The sequence below is a fragment of the Oncorhynchus clarkii genome, chromosome 12 (assembly GCF_045791955.1).
Source record: "Oncorhynchus clarkii lewisi isolate Uvic-CL-2024 chromosome 12, UVic_Ocla_1.0, whole genome shotgun sequence".
NCBI classification, from domain to species: Eukaryota; Metazoa; Chordata; class Actinopteri; order Salmoniformes; family Salmonidae; genus Oncorhynchus; species Oncorhynchus clarkii.
The window spans coordinates 68,357,948-68,375,879 of NC_092158.1; the positions used below are offsets into that span (position 1 = coordinate 68,357,948).

At 40.3% G+C, this 17,932-nt stretch overlaps 1 protein-coding gene across 4 annotated transcripts in view; it reads left to right on the forward strand.

Annotated features, from left to right (window-relative positions):
* Nucleotides 1-376: 376 nt before the first annotated feature.
* LOC139421101 (insulin-like growth factor 2 mRNA binding protein 1) overlaps nt 377-17,932 on the forward strand; it is a 60,870-nt gene continuing 43,314 nt past the window's right edge. For 2 of the 4 annotated variants that reach the window (XM_071171639.1, XM_071171640.1), the window contains exons 1-2: nt 377-996; nt 2,239-2,299. In XM_071171639.1, coding sequence (XP_071027740.1) covers nt 822-996; nt 2,239-2,299 — 236 coding nt within the window. In that variant the 5' untranslated portion in view covers nt 377-821. The remainder of the gene's footprint in view (nt 997-2,238; nt 2,300-17,932) is intronic. The other 2 variants (XM_071171643.1, XM_071171642.1) reach the window with 2 other exon arrangements.

Here is a 17,932-nt window from a genome sequence, read left to right on the forward strand (position 1 = left end):
GAGCTGATATTAAACTAAGTAGACCACAACTCGCACACGTCCGACACAATAGTCATCCATTATGTTCCTATCCAAAATCTGCGAATAATTTATATATTTTTAAAGGACAAAACACACATCCGCATCTTGAAGGAAGTATCCCCTCCCGGTGACTGATATTCAGCAGACATCAGACATGCCCAGCACACTCGCGCATGTGTGAGCTACGTATGCATAAAGCCTATACGCACACAGCACGGTGGCATAGCATGAAGGCTCGCTTCGTACACTCATCTGGTGAGCTACGCCGCCAGGAGGCTGGCCCCTTCTCTAGCTACTCCAATACCACGTGGTTTCCTCTTCGCAAACAAAAAAAAATGTGAATTCGAGTCGGTTTAGAGGCGGTGCCATCGCCAGGCAGAAGGATCTGTGACAGTGCAGGGTACAACTCGAGGTTGAGGGGCAGAGAGAGGAAAACATTTCTCCCGATCCCGCCATACTTCTACCACTATTCCACCATAACCACCATCAAATTAATTCAAATTGATCCATTCTACATTGTGCGATTCATTCGCTTGGGTTGCTGCAGTCAAGGTTTCTCCACTTCAATATTGGACTTAATCAGACTACAACATTACCATTACTTTAAACTTTTTTTCCTTTTTCTTTTAGATTTACTTTGAAAATAAATGTATTTCGTTTTCTTTTACTGCTTGTGGACATTTGCAAGTGTTTTCAACCTGTGATCATCCTGGGTAGATCTATCTCGTTGCGTTTTCAAAGAAAAAAAGTTTTGTTGCTCAGATTTTTTCATTTCAATTGGAGGACCTCTATTTTTCAACATGAACAAGCTATACATTGGAAATCTCAATGAAAACGTGACTGCAGAGGACTTGGTTAAAACCTTTGATGACAACAAGATTCCATACTCTGGGCAGTTTCTTATGAAAACTGGCTACGCGTTTGTTGATTGTCCGGACGACCAATGGGCTATGAAAGCCATTGAAGCATTTTCCGGTAAGTAATTGAACGTAAATGATCACTTCAATAGCGCCGTACCTTCATGTAATTTAATTCAATGGGGAAACCACCTAGGCTCAAATATATAAGGGTTTGCCCACTCCCCTCACGCGTCCCAATCCTAATTGTCCAGTAGAAGACATGATAGAATTAAGATATACTTTGTAGCAAATATGTTGCATAGGCCTATAATAATCGAGAAGAGGTTTATGAAGTGCTTAGCCGAACAACAAGATACTCAACTTTTACAGGGAGACCGGGGGCCCATCACATAGGCCTACCTATTTGAATGAGAACATCAAGATATCCAGATTTCTCGAATCATATTCTATTTTAGGTCTATTTACATACACTAAATCGCAGTTTTGTCCTGGATATGATAGCCAAATGCCTATATTTCAGCCTTTTGGCCACACGCTTTTATTGTACTTACCGAAGCCTTGCTCTCTGGTGCCTTGTATGACTAGGTTCTGTGTACTCCGTAGAGCTGTAGAATCAAATCTTACACCTCCCCCTTTTGGCGAAAAGGCCACTATAGCTAAGATATAAATGCGTTATATGTGTAGTTTAAAAGCATATATCGACACTATTCTTTCATAGATTAATGGCTTTGATTGCCTTGACCATTACATTGCCAAATTACTTTCCCATTCTTCTCACAAGTCACGAACAGGCTTGATTTCCTTACATGTATCTTCATGATTTCCTACATATGTAGCATGTGATGTGTTCTATATAGCACGAAGGTCGCCATGCTGCTCGTGTGTTATGCCTGAAATAGATCACTAAGAACTCTAGGGCACGCAAATGTGCATCTTCAGCTTTTAATATATGTTTGACAATGTCCTTTTCAAATGGACTATAAGTGTTCTGTTGTACTCTATATGACATGAGGGACTGGGAAGAATGAGTCGTAAAAGATCAACAATGTGTGAAAGTGAAATCGTAGTTAATGAGTTAATTCACAACGCAATTGTTGAATGGCTTTCCATTTGAGCCAGGAGGGTAACTTCTTGCCCATCATATTTCAATGACAGGCCTATTGCGTTATTGGGCACTAACTACTTATCTTGAACATGCATTAGTGCATATTAGACAACATAAGACACAATTAAGCAACACACAACTCAGTCACATGGTAAATATGATTTATATATGGCAAATACATGCAATACACTGTCTACACTCTGAATGGAGGACATGCCCTCATTTTTTTCAACATAAACATTTATTTTACAGGTAAAGTGGAGCTCCATGGGAAACATATTGAGGTCGAACACTCTGTCCCTAAGAAGCAAAGGTATTTAGCACCCTCCCCCAATAACACTTCAGTTGTTGCATCTGTTAATGTATGGATTTAGCTGGAGAAGGGACATGTTGCTATTTAAGTTAATGCACGCATTAGATGTCGAGTTATATGCCTGGTGTGTGGATGAAGTAGTAAGACTCGCAAATCTAATATTTTTATGAAGTTTTTTGTATTTAGGCTACTCTTTAATTACATTGCTGTAAACGGTGTGGCCTACTCATGTGTGGAGTATGTGGTGTCGCGAGTCTTGTCTACGTATGCACTAAAGGCTACTCTTAAAACGAAAATGAAGGCTGTCCATTAATTACTGGGACACTTATTTGACACTGTGAAGGTAATATCGGTTGCAACGTCATCACTTAAATACCTCATGTTCATTTTCACCTCCGGAAGGCCTTGTCATAGGCTTAGGCCTTCCTGTGTGCATAATTATTTATTTATAAAAAATGTGTCGGCCATAGCTACTTTTCACAGCTACTTTAGTGGCATTGGGTACGTGGTTACGTTGTGTATGTTGTCATGCACAGCCTAGTGACAATTGAGTTGCTATGTCAATATGTGGGATTGAAATTTGTTTAAATCACGTTACGACAACTACTGAAACTTCAGTAATTTGTTGCATTGCGATTATTCGTTTTGAAGAGCGAAGCCTTTTAATTGCGTTTTTGCTTTTATTGCACACGAACATTGTTTTGTTGTTATCTGGGCGTTGTTTTATAATGTTGATTCTCCAATAAATTTGGTCTCTGGGTTAGAAATGTGAAAAATACTGTTTCTGGTTATTAATCATGAGGTAGGCCTGTAGAAAATAAATGGTTATATGTGCATGCATAGGCTATGCCTATTCTTGCTCTGGTCTAATTAATATTTTGTCATTAAACAGACGTGTATGTGTGTATGGCAGTAAACACATATTGTGCTGAAATGTAATGCAATACTCACATCAAGTCAATGGACATTTCGTCAAAAATAATTTGAGTAGCCTAGGTTATTTATCCTGTTATATCAATGCTATATCAAAATGGGGACATTGAGCCCTCCCTCCATTACAGTTGACCCAGTTAAAAATATTACTAAATTTCAGCGTAGTTAAAAATAGTTTCAAACAAATATTCATTACCATTAACCTTTTAACACATGTAGGTTATTTGAAATTATTCGTCTACCAAAGTACGGGTTTGAGATTAGGGTGTAACAGTTTGAGGTTAGGCTAAGAGTTTTTAATTCAGGTGTAGACACACCTTCTTTTTTTACCAGCCTTTTTTTTTCAAGAAAACGTTTAATCAAAGGCAATTTATTTTGACTTGCTAATATGTTCAAACATATGTTATGCCCTATCTGTAAAAGCGGTATGTATGGAGGCTGATGTAAACGTATAGACTACATTCAAGTCTGTAATAGACCGTATCCCTGACAATGAAAAGTCGTGGCTGTATTGCAATAATAATAGAAATGTGTGTTATAGCCTACCATTCAAGTGCCATTCATTGATGGATTCTATGCCTGTATGGGACCAACAATTATAACGTTAAATGAATGCATATAGGCTTTTTACAACCTTTGTCTGTATAACAAATTAACGGATATGCATAGGCCTATGGGTAATTTGAACGAGGCTGTATGTTCAACCTTCAATGGCATAGATAAATATAGTTTAGGTTTTCGCCCATGCAATAGCCTACATTTCAGTGCAACTGTTAGAATATAGCTGTGTTGAGGTTTTCACCCATGGAATAGCCTATATGTCACAACTGTTAGATATTACCTGTTAGTTACTGCTGCACTGTTGGATCTAGAATCATAAGCATTTCGCTACACTTCCAATATAATCTGCAAACCCATGTGCATGTGACCATTAACATTTGATTTGATTTGATTTGAACTGGAGTGGCCTACCTTTGGTGATACACAACACGTGGTCGCCCCCACTGAGAGAAGTCATCCAACGTCACTTGAGTGGGAAAAATGGCGATCCTCATCATGAATGGCAAAGGGTGTTCTTTCTTTCCGTCATTCACTGCTGCAAAGCACGCACTCCTCTCTATTAATGTAGCAAAGCTGTTTAAGTTTTGTTTTCTGTTGATCTTAGGCCTTTATAGCCTTTACCATGAGGTTAAACATAGGCTATAAATGAATGTTTCGACTAGGCCTAATATCTTGCTGACACTCAAAATGGCCGCAACAACTCAACTAGCGGTGGCCAAATTCCTTTAAAACCAGCGTTAGGAATTTAAATTCACGTGAATACATTTTATAGTTCTGTCATTGTCACCTGAACATATAAATTGTAGTCCTATCAATTATTTGGGAATTCTGCAAACGCTACCACGGGAGCATGTGCTGAGTTGTGTTGTTTTAAATTTCCAATGAACAATGCCTCATTTGATTTTGATGAGAAGCCCAGACATAGGGGCTTTAATGAAGAAAAAAAAGTTCATTTGAAGAAAGTGGTCATTTTATGGGGTATTAGACAATGGTTCAAACTCTGCTCCTTTGGCTCATGCCTCTCCTTGAGAAACCATGTGACTGGAGTGCAACACCAACCCATTGTTCCATTTTATTTCGCCCACTGTAAAATAACTCATTTTGACAAATATCTATTCTACGTGCCACTCACTATAGGCTATTTCAAATCACTTCAGCATATTATCTTGATCTAGTTTGTTTTCTGCACACTAGTGCTTAAATTAGGCAACTCTCCAATATTCAAACTATATTGTGTATTTATAATTGTTTCTTTGTATTGGCTTATGTTGCCAGTCTTGTTGATTAACACAAATATATATCTTCACAAGCCATGTCCTTTCTGCAGCGTCCAGTATTGAGGTGGACTTAAGCCTGTGAGTGAAGTAGAACCTAGTGTGCGATGTAGAGTTGTGGTTGTGTGTCAGAGAGAGAGAGAAAGGTGAGAGGGGGAGGGGTGATGGAGGAAGGATCTTCAGACATAACTCTGTCCCTCCTGACATAAGTGTATACACTATAAATTAGAAATGTATGCAGGGAGGGAACCCCCTCCCCTGCAAGTAATCTGTTGATGTGGCCCTGGGCATTGAAATGTACTACAAAATCAAATAAAATGTTATTTGTCACATGCTTCGTAAACATCAGGTGTAGACTAACAGTGAAACGCTTACTTACTATTAGAATTAAGCTGTTGTGACAACTCCTAGTTTGTGTCTGAAGTCTTGAGAAAAAATGGGAGACTTTGTTTGAGATGAGAAAGTTAAAGGTGCAATATGTAGAAATTGCTCCACCATTTCCTGGTTGCTAAAATTCTAATAGTTAGCCTGATTTCAGTTTATGTGACAAAACAAGCAAGTGTAGAGAATCATTGTACCATCTAAACCACTGTGAAATATATGTTTAATAACCAAAAATATTGTTTTTTCAGCTGTTTGAAGATGGTGTACAAAACCGAAAGTAAAAGACCCAAAAATTAAACTTAAGAACGGGAAGCATAGAAATAATGCACATAGAACAGATCTACCACTCCTTAGACTTGCTTCCAATGAGAATGAAAAATCTGTTACTCACATTTCTATGGGAATTTGGTGAGGTCACACAAAACGTTAAGTGTTATATATTTTTGGCATGGCTTGCCACAACTCTAAAAAGTACTTTTGGAACATTATGTTTTTGTGTGAATTTTCAGATTTAAAAGAGTAGTTCACTATTTTTACAACTTGATGTCAGATGCTTCCAGGGCCTGAAATTAGTCTATGGGCCAGGAGAAACTGTAATCCATGGTTCAGTTCTCTTTATTAAACAGCCACTACAAGCTTCAGCTAACTTTAGCCACCACAAGCTAATAATCAATGGAAGGGATGGGAGCATGTGAGCATTTTCTAAATGGCCAAATCACCTTTAAGGAACATCAAACCAAAAATTGAGTTGATTTGAACTGATTTCAGGTGATTTGGAAATACTTTAAAAAAACATACTCACATGGTCCTCTGTAGCTCAGTTGGTAGAGCATTGTTCTTTGCTATGCCAGGATAGTAGGGTCGGTTCCTGGGTGGCTAAGGGTAGCTGAAGTTTGGGGTGGCTGTTTAAAGAAAACTGAACCCCGGATTGCAGTTTCTCTTGGCCCATAGCCTACTTTCAGGGTGAGGAACCATCTAACATCAAGTTGTAAAATAGTGAACTACTCTTTTAATATATGTGTGTTGGTGTGGGTATGTTCAGCTTTTGTGTGTACCACACCTCTTCCACTCACGCTTGCACACAAACCCATGGCCCTGCTTCACTGATTTAAGCTTAATGAGGAATGCTACGTTAGCTCGAGCATGGCCGTTTGCAACGGGCCTATTTTGATGTGCCTACACTTCTGAGAGATGTTGAAACAAAGGGAAGTTCCAGACCCCCTCCTAAATGCCAGGTGCTGGTAAAAAAAAAAAAAAACTCCTATAGCCTACTACTACCCCCACATCACCCCCCCGCCCCCCTCCTCTAGTATCACCCAACACCACCCTGAGAGAACCTGAAATGAAAAAAGAAAGGTTGGCTTCCTATTGTGACATCATGACCAGTGTTTGCAGGCTTCCAGGCCACTTGTCTATGCACAGTGGGATGCAGGGATTGGCTATTGAATGCTTTGGGCACATCTGTATTTGGGGGGCAGGGTAGTTGCAGGAGTGCTTAGTGAAAAGAAAACATGCCCTCTGTACTCCTGATTGCATTCATTACTGTAAATATATATTAACTGTTTTGTAATTATCCTCCCATTTGTCTCCTTATTATGAGGGAAAAGCCCAGTATATGATTATTCAAATAATATTTCACAAAGTTTCATTGAAAATGCTTGAAATTACTTTGAAATGTACATCGAAAGAATGAGTCAAAATGTGTATGCAAAACAGGTCCTATTGGTTTTTTTTCTTTCCCGCGTTGCTAACAAACTTCCTTGAAATATGTGGCACATATGAAAAATCCTTGATCTGCATCAATCAAGCACGTAGTAGTGCTGTAGTATTGCTCCCATTGCCTGTCTCAAGCTAGCAGCCAGCAAACTCAGTTTCTTCCTCTCATGATTGTTGTACTACCAAAGGCAATGCGAGGGAGGGGGCGTTGTGAGAGAGGGGGTGCGACCAATCAGCTGGCTGGAACACCTGTGTGCAGCACCGAGAGGCCGTTGACGCTGCAGCACACAAAAAGGCAGTCCCTCGCTCCCTCCCTCTCCTTCTCCCTCACTCTTTCTCACACACACACATCCACTCACAGCTGGCACACACACCCGACCTCTCACACACCCACAGCAGAAAGGCATGTTCTGCGCTCTATTACATTCCTGATACATAACTTTTTGCCAGCCAGGCAGAATGAGAGAAAGAGTGTGAGTGCGAGCGGCTGAGTGAGTGAGTGAATGAGAGAAAGTGAGACCAAAAGAGAGAAAGAAAGAGAGCTGTCGCATACATGCACGCACGCTCCTCTACAGGGTCATATGATTAGCTGCTCGCTCTCTTTCCGGGGTTTCAGTTGCGGAATATAGTGGAGGGAGGAGAGGCAGGGGCGCTGCATGGAAGGACTTCCTTATGGGCTTTCAGAAGGAAAGAAAATCTAGTGGGGGGTTGTGTGGGTTGTGGAGATGGCGAGAGAGACGTGTCCATTTCTGTGTGTATGGATTGGAGAGAGGGAAGGGAATCTGTTGGAGGGGGCTAGCTGGGGGGAAATGTGCACCGTCTCTTTAAGAAACTGCCAACCCCTTGCTAATGTGTCTTCTTCCCCCACTCTGGTTTGGACCATCTGTCCTGTTTTTAAAGGGGCTGAGTCCTACTCCCTTCAGATCTTCTCACAGCTTTGGACTTGCCATGGACACCACTAACCTCTAAATCCACCCCAACCCTGTCCCCCTCCATGGCTGGTGTGGGAAAAACGCAGGGGGATTGGCAACGTGTCTCATAAATTTAGGTAAAAATGTGAACTGTTGACCTGGAAGAAGCCAAGGGTGAAAAGAAAGAAAGGCAGGGGGAAAGACAGAATAAAAGAGGAGATCTTTGGGTTTTGTGTTGAATGGGAGAGCCTATATGGCGGTGGAGCAGGGAAAAGAGCGATCCACTCGGCTGGGATCAATGTGCAGCCAAATGGATTTGTCTCCATATGTGCGAGAGTCAGGATTTTCCGAGCTGCAACTGAAATGCAAGGGAAACCAACCCTTCCCACCTACACAAATCAAATCAAAATGTATTGGTCACATACACATGGTTAGCAGATGTTAATGCGAGTGCAGCAAAATGCTTGTGCTTCTAGTTCCGACAGTGCAGTAATATCTAACAAGTAATCTAACAATTCCCCAACAACTACCTAATACACACAAATCTAAAGGGGTGACTGAGAATATGTACATATAAATATATGGATGAGTGATGGCCGAGCAGCATAGGCAAGGTGCAATAGATGGTATAAAATGCACTATATACATATGATATGAGTAATGTAAGATATGTAAACATTATTAAAGTGGCATTATTTAAAGTGTCATTGTTTAAAGTGACTAGTGATCCATTTATTAAAGTGGCCACTGATTGGGTCTCAATGTAGGCAGCAGCCTCTCTGAGTTAGTGATCGCTGTTTAGCAGTCTGATGCCCTTGAGATAGAAGCTGTTTTTCAGTCTCTCGGTTCCAGATTTGATGCACCTGTACTGACCTCGCCTTCTGGATGGTAGCGGTGTGAACAGGCAGTGGCTCAGGTGGTTGTTGTCCTTGATTATCTTTTTGGCCTTCCTGTGACATCGGGTGCTGTAGGTGTCCTGGAGGGCAGGTAGTTTGCCCCCGGTGATGCATTGTGCAGACCGCACCACCCTCTGGAGAGCTTTGCGGTTGAGGGGGGTGCAGTTGCCGTACCAGGCTGTGATACAGCCCAACAGGATGCTTTCAATTGTGCATCTGTAAAAGTTTGTCAGGGTTTTGACTGACAAGCCACATTTCTTCAGCCTCCTGAGGTTGAAGAGGCGCTCTTGCGCTCACACTGTATGTGTGGGTGGACCATTTCAGTTTGTCTGTGATGTGTATGCCAAGAAACTTAAAACTTTCCACCTTCTCCACTGCTGTCCCTTCGATGTTGATAGTGGGATGCTCCCTCTGCTGAAGAAGCTGTTTTTCAGTCTCTCGGTTCCAGATTTGATGCACCTGTACTGACCTCGCCTTCTGGATGGTAGCGGTGTGAACAGGCAGTGGCTCAGGTGGTTGTTGTCCTTGATTATCTTTTTGGCCTTCCTGTGACATCGGGTGCTGTAGGTGTCCTGGAGGGCAGGTAGTTTGTTTGCATTGTAAAATGTGAACGGTACAATGTTTAAAAATGATCTTAGATATACTTTTTTATCGAACTTTCTCTAGCTTCATTATGAAAGTTAAATATAGTTTCCTAAGAACAGTTGAAGTGTGAGAAACACTTTCTTATAGCTCAGACATTGTGGTAGGCTTGTCAAATATTTTCCTTCCGACAGTACTTAGTACCTCTGAACATTGTCACTTTTGTGTTTACTCAGCAAAGACCTTGAAGTCATCAGCCACTCAGCCTTGTTAAAATACTCCAAACCAGAAGGTGACAGTAGCGTTGTTTGGCAATATAGGTCCATGTGTGGAGCTTATTTTATGGTCTAGATTCCAATGTTAGCTAGCCATACAGCAAGCTGCGCTAATGTTGCTATTTTGTAGAAAGCCATAGTTGATACTGGCCAGATGGCCACAGCTAGATAACTACCTAACATGAAGAATAAGAAACTATTTAATTAACTCTCCATAATCCCCTACTGCCAGTGCCAGCTCATAGCCAAATATTTAGCTAGCTAACGTCAGCATATTCTCTAGCTAGCACAGCATAGCTAGCTAGCTTTGCTAGGTAAGGAGTCTGCCCTATCTCGGCAGCTAACACAGGCAGGATTTGTAAACAAATCCATTGTGATTTAATTATAGTGTCAATATTAGTTATCTAGCTTGGAGGAATTATTTCGTTTTGTGTGAATTGCATCTGTGCAATTCGCTAGTTTCCATCCCATAGCCTACATTGCATATGAAGTGTGACTTGCTCATTACATTTAACCATGGATGTAAATTGCCCTCTTTTTTCCCTTTTTTGTTGTCACTCCTGTTGGCTTCCTCGCGTGGGGGTTTGTGCTCTCTGATTGGCTCAAAGTCAAGTTGTTGGCCACTGATGAGCATTGCGATTCTACAAGTAGAAACGTCCGGTTTGTTGCTACCGGGTCGGCACGAAGCAGGTAACAGTTTTGTCCTAGCAAGATGCTTTAAGTTGTGCCCATACACTTTAAAGTACTTTGTTAAGTTAAATCCGGTCCTTTTCTCTCCTTTATGATATTTTACAGACTGTTCAATTTGTTTTGAATAAAAACATCAACGTAGGGTTAAATAAATGCCATTTAGAACATTTATGAATGGAGTAGAACTGAAGGTATGTGGCCCTTTTGTGATGTCTGGCCTGTCTGAAGAGCTTGCACTACTAAGGGGGTTTGTTGATTTGTTTTTATTTATCACTTTTATTTACTCTGGGTCACACAGTCAGCTGATGTTTGCATACTTACCTCACTCTTCCTGGAATACAAAGTCTTCAGCCTCGCTCAGTCTAGCAGAACGTCTTCACCTCCCCCCCCCCCCCCCCCACCCCAAAAAGTACTTCCCTGTGTTAGGGGCCTCCCGCCCCCTCACCCCTGACCTCTCTTTGTGTGCCTTGTGAACCGTCCTCTCTGGAGGCTCGGTTGGGTGAGGAACACAGTAAACACTCCCAAAGTTTCCCCCTGGGGCAAACCGGAGGATGGGAGGGGTGTGTGTGCATGAAGGGGCAGTGCCTCTTAGAACTAAATACTTAAACATATATTTTGCAATGAGAGAAATTTAAGATCAAGGAGCTATAGTGTTTGTATGTCAGTGGTTCTTGTTGCAGAGTTATTCTGTGTAATTAAAGTCCCTCTCTTGCTATCCATGTGGACCTTTACAAACCTGAAGTTGACTGCTTTCATTTTTCTGAAATAGTCTTTCTATTATATAAACTATTGAGGCTGGGATATGTTCCCTCTTTAAGTTGTCACATATAGCTTCTGCTCCAATATGATGCAGCTTTTTGGAAATAAGTTAAACTGACACAGTAATAGCTAGATCCGACTGACATCCTCGTATTTAGTACCTTTGTATTAAAATGTATTACACTATCAGTACGTTTGCTGTGGTCTGTGGAAAGACCCATATGTGGTTGTCTTACCTAGTTGAATGCACTGACTGTAAGTCACTCTGGATAAGAGTGTCTGCTAAATAGCCGAACTGGAAAAAGTTATTCAAGGAGAAAGTCTCCTTTTACACTGAACATCTTCCCTCTAAATGTGGGAGAAAGTTAAAAGGTGAATAACATCATAGGTGTGCATCTTGTGTGATCTTCTTCATTTTTGCGAGTTTGACTCATCAAATTGAATCCGTCAAGAGGTCAAACGTCCTTATTGGATTTCTCCTTGACTTTGTTGGATTTCCGTACTCAATGTAGACAAGCTTGTTCTTGTTGCCTTGTTATGGCTTGTTATGAAATTGTCTATCAGTGCTATGTCTATCACGCCTGTTCCTTTGTATCCTTCCGAGTTGATATGGAAAAGCAAGGCCAGAGGGAACAGGGCAGAGCCTCTGTATTCTGCATCTGCAAACCCAAAAGAAGCTAAGATAAGCCTCCGGGCTGCAGCTCTAGATGGCATACAGTACAGTACGTGACATCTCTCAGCACCTTTAGCCACAGTCAATCCACAGTGGGTCAGTAGGCAAGACCAGAGTGTCACAGTAAATTACTGGTGACAACTGCTATCCCCTCTATATCGATTCATTGAAAATTGAAGGGTGTTAGAACAAACGGGTGATAGACAATCATAAGCCACGTCCCACTGCTAAATGTCTTTCATTTCCCCGTGTGAAAATTCCAAGGGATCAATTTTTATAAAGGTGTGACTGGTTTATCTTTATTTCTGTTGTCTATTTATTAAATCAAAGGATATTGAAGTAATGTTTTCATTGGGAGGAACTAACATCTTGTTAAAATACTGTTATTGCCATGTTATTGCCACTTTATGTGCTATAATCAATAGTGCTGCAGAGTTTTAATCTAGATACATTTAGGCATCATCAAAAGATTGCTGAATATTTTTCACATGTAATTCACATTAAGTTCACATGACCCATGTTGTAGACTGAAACGCTTGTTTCTCTTGGAAGTTTAAATGAAATCACCACATTTATTTTCTCAAAACTTTGCTCTTCATTTATTCAACAGTTGAAATTGAACATGCATTACTTCACAATCTGAATGGATAGATGTTGTATGCCAAGATGTTGATTATTCCTTTCAAAGTGACTGAGCTATTCTGATATTGACTATTTGTGGAATTTTTTGAGTATACATTCATTAGTTCACAAATACGTTTGAATGTGTTTGCACATTTTGAATGGATATATATTAAATGCCAAGATGTTGATTACTCATTTCATAGCCAACGATGTTGACAATTTGTGTAGTGACATGTCTTTCTCTCTTTAGATTTAGTTCACAGCAGTAAAAAAGTCACTTTTCACCAGCTCTGTTGCATTTAATCACCTCTTCTCATCAAGAACCCAAATGTTGTTTGTCATGAATGTGCTTCATCATCCACCTGTTTGATCACCCAGGGCAGCCATTTTGTTCCAGAGTGCTCCCTGTACACTTGGACACCAATGAGCAGAGAGCCTAGTGGGCGGAGCTTCCCCAGTCAGTCCCCTTTACTGTTCTGCTCTGCTTTAAGAGGTGTGTCTCATGTGGATTTTCCAACTGTGCTCCCACCTCCTTTCTGTGGGTGTCACAGTGGGGCTTGGCACCCAAAAGTGCCGGAATGTGGAAGGTCTCGATGGGGAGAGAGGATATTTCTTGCTCGCCTTCAGAAATCCTTGGCCCACTTCTCAGTAATTTAGTCCAGGGGTTCCAAAGTAGCGGAGCTCTAAATTGTCTGCCAATTTCTATACATTTTCAACAACAAAAAAAAAGAATCATAGTTTGCATGTCTTCAACATCCAAATCCTGTTTCATGAGTGGTAACCCAGATGTGAGTGCAGATCCCAGTTGTGGAAAGCATAGATGCAATTCTAGTGCACATATTGTATGTACTGTACAAGGTCATTAAAGCTCTGAGAAAGATAAAACTGTTGTAGACAGAATGCTCTTTGGCAAGTTGCTTTCTATGTTTTTTTTTCTAAGTTAATGGACTGTTGAGCATTTGTTCCATTTTCATAATACATTTCAGATAGCTCAATGAAGTTATTGAAAGACTGTCTACAGTGTTTCTGTCTGAAAAGACAGTTTGAAGTGGGAATGTGATAGTCGCATGTGGTAGTCGCAGTAGCAGCATGATCTAAGGATTGTGGAGTTGTGTGGACCAAAGATTCATAATTGTATTATGTTCTTATATTAACTTACAATGGGGTTCTTGGATGCTAATCAGACTGTTTACCTTTTTGTAATGAATAACTATTGATTTATGAAATATTGTTTTCATATAAATAATGATCTAATGCTATTAACATGTTCAGCCTCAATGGACAAATTAAGACTTTTTGAAAACTGTCTTCAAATGACTGAATTAAATCGGAATGACATTTTTCATAGTATTGAATTGGAAAAGAAAACATGTCTTTAAAGTATGTAATATGACATCACGCATAAAAGTGTTACTGAACCTTAATGAACTATGGTTTATAAACAAATTCTTTTTTTGTTGCATCACAGGTGAGAAAGCAGTGTTATTCTAGACATCCAAAATGACCAATCGATTATTGAGACAATGAAAATAACTGTGACTGAACAGAGTGTAGGTTTACAGGTCATTTATCTGTATTTTGAAAGTATGTCTTAGTGAGCAAATAGCTCGGTCCTTCACGGGTCAACACTCTTGGTAGTGCCATTGCTCTATATGGTGGCCAGAAGTCATCACCATTTTCCTAAATAGTTACTGAAGGACTACTTCATGTAAACCTTCCCATACAGTTAATAAGGTTGTGTTGTATCTGAGGCACATGAGAGGATGGCTTAATACTTGTCAACAGTGATGTGTTAATGGGGTTTCCCTTACCATTGAGCTCGGTGACAGTTTGAGGTTTGTTTCCCAACCTTTCCTAAAGTCAAACGACCTAGTTGCCTCATGGGTGGAATGTTATTCATGTTTTTCATAACTTCAGAATGTATAAACATACTTTTTTTTTTAAACCTCCGAAAATCTGGTGTTTCTATGTCAAACGGTTTTGTTATATTTTAGTCTTCTGTGATGTATATAAAGTGTAATAGTGGGATGCAAACTCAAAATGTTATGCATTTCAAGACTGTATATCTGAAATTGTACAGGTAGGTGTTGTCTTCCATTTTTGAAGACCATAACCATTTGTGTGAGGTGTATACTTTTGTAGATTTGTTTAAGACTACCAAGAAACACTCTGTGTGACCCTGATTTAGCCCACGGCAGTATTAAGGAAATACTCAAATATATATATAAAATATGTGCCTATGTCAAGCTTTAAAATGTGTAGAATTAGAGGGCAACATCAATGGAAAAAGATAGTCATTGAGCATGATTACTTTAGATGTATGGAAGATAAGTGTTGACATGTCTCTGCTGCAATTCACATCTTGATATAAGGTGGTAAGAAGTGGGTGTGTCAAATGATATGTAAGTATTTTATTATTATTGTTCTCTTATGAGGCCTGACAAAGCAAAGTGAAGACCCATTTTCTCCCCTCCTCCATTTTTCTACCCTCTATCGCTCCTTCTCGCTCCTTCTCGCTCTTTCGCTTTCTCGCTCTTTCCCTCAGTCTCACAGCTCTGACTCTGAATCAGTTAAAATGGAGCCTCCAGGTCACATGTCTGCCAAACAGGCATGTGCTGGTATGGCCATGCTATCCCCTTTCACACACACACACACACACACACACACACACACACACACACACACACACACACACACACACACACACACGCACACACACACACACACACACACACACACACACTACAAGGCAAAGGGAGCGAGGGCGGCTTACAAACCTACACCCTTACTCAACCTCCTTCCCCCACCTCATACCACTCCCCCTCATACTAGTCACTTCATCACACTGGGAGTGTGTGCCATGTCACACCAGGACACATGCTCACATGGATGTGAGTGTGAGTGTTGGATTTCTGGATTAAGATCATTTGCTGAGTTGCTGCGCACATAGATCGAGGAGCGATGAGATCTAAATCTATTGAAACATGTTTCGTGTTGATATTAATTTTGTCCGGCTAACATAAAAAAGCAAACGTGCATGGTTGCTTTGTTATTTGATAATGCACAGCTGTATTTTTCCTCCCCAGTTGTGGTTGCAGGTGTCATTTCAGTCTCATACGAAAAGGATGAGGTTGAACACACTCTGACCGATGTTATGAATCAAACTTGTTTTTGTGTGGTTTTTAGTTAAGGTTCAGGTCTAATTAAAATGACTGGCATGTTGGGATGCCATTGGGTCAAAATGTTATCCTTGTCTTCATTATCCATATACAGATAACTGCCAAAATAATGGAAACACTTGAGTAAATGAGGGTTCTGTCGGCTCTGTTATGGTGTGGGGTGCATTTTCCTGGCATGGTTTAGGTCCTCTCATCCCCTTAGAGGGAAAGGTAAACCCCAATTAAATACACAGCCATTCTGAGTGATCACCTTCAACCTATGGTGAAGCACTTCTATCCTGATGGAAGTGGCCTCTTCCAGGATGACAATGCCCCCATCCACAAGGCACGAGTGGTCACTGAATGGCTTGATAAGCATGAAAACGATGTAAACCATATGCCATAGCCGTCTTAGTCACCAAATCTCAACCCAATTGAACACTTATGGGAGATTCTGGAGCGGCAACTGAGACAGCGTTTTCCACCACAATCAACAAAACACCAAATGATGGAATTTCTTGTGTAAGAATGGTGTCGCATCCCTCCAATAGAGTTCCAGACACTTGTAGAATCTATGCCAAGGAGCATTGAAGCTAGTTCTGGGTTGTGGTGACCCAACACCCTATTAAGACACTTTATGTTGGTGTTTCCTTTATTTTGGCAGTTACCTGTTTGTTAACCAAGGTGTTGATTGATCTCTGCATAGTGAGTTTAAATGTGTTTCAATTCCTCTTCACCTCTAGTAATACTTCTGTTACAACTTTGCTAATAGTTACTTTATTGAGGGAAAATGTACATACTAGACTGTGATATGTGAGTGTCTCACCTAGCTATCTTAAGACGAGGGCACTAAATGCAAGTCGTTCTGGATAAGAGCGTCTGCTGAATGACTAAAATGTGTGAATATTAATATTTTGAGTCTGAGAATTTGATAGATTTGTTGAATGTTCATAAAACACACATGTACAGAGAACCCCTGCAGTTTGCTAATTTCTTAGAATAACTTCTGATACCTCAAGCAAATGTGAAAAAAATATTGCAATCTACCTGAAACCATGCAATGGAATTATGATGAAGTGGGTCCTTGCTTCAATGTTCAAGTATTGAGCAAAATGCTTGACAGAAATGTTATTTGTCATCTAGTTTAGAACTAATTTAGTTGCATTAGTTTTAGCTCTTGTTATTTCTCTCTAAGGCTATGTGGACTGTACCAAACATAACACGTGGTTAACAGAGTTGCGCTCTAGTGTGTCTTGAAACAGTTTTTTATTCGAATATAGAGCCCAAATATCTTTGCCATGTTGATCAGTAATGATCATTACCCGACGTTCCTCAATCAATGTTTGGGGCAGCAGCCATGGCGTTGTGCTGTGTGTTGGAAGTTACACATGAGAAGGGAACAAAACAGAGGAAGTAAGGGATGCCGTGGCTGTTCCTAAGAGTCAGTTGCATATAGAGTGGACTGCCCCCCCCCCCCCCCCCCCCCCCCCCCACCACATTCTGGACGTTGTATAGGTCCTTGGGGTTCATTGATTCAAAACAAAGTCAGAGCTGACGTCACACTCTCCGAGGAAGAAACCACCCTCTTGTTTTTGAAACACAAGTACATTGTGGCTCTCTTTCTCTCTCGCTCTTTCTCTCTCAAAGTGAACTTTGATGTTGGAGATGCTTGTTACTTTTAGCAAGGTTTTGAAAGCTGTTTGTGGTCATATTGATTCATATGGATATTTTGGTAGATGTTTTTAGAGGAAGGTTTTAAGCGTTTATTTTTGTTAATCTGTTTATGTGACTGGGGGAAACAGAGATCTATACATGAGCATTGTAGTGAATGATTACCTCACACTTTGTTACTTTTCAAGTGTTCCGATTTGTTCAAGGACTCTAAATTCTCAAAAGTAGGAACATCTTATTTAGTCAAAATACTTATTTACATTTTTTAATGTAAATGGGGAGAATAACTTCTCTATTCTTTTGAAGTGGATCTCACAGAAGGCTTCTGGTTGGACCACGTTTTTAGTTAACTAAAGATGGTGGTGTTAATGGCATAGAACGTTGTGGTTGAAGAATTTAGAAACAAAAATAATGTTTTTTGAAAATAGAAAACAGTATATGTTGTAGTGCTGGATAACCAAACTCTGAGCAATTGAATGTCACTTAGAAAATTACATTCTTTCCACGGTTGTATTTTTGTACATTA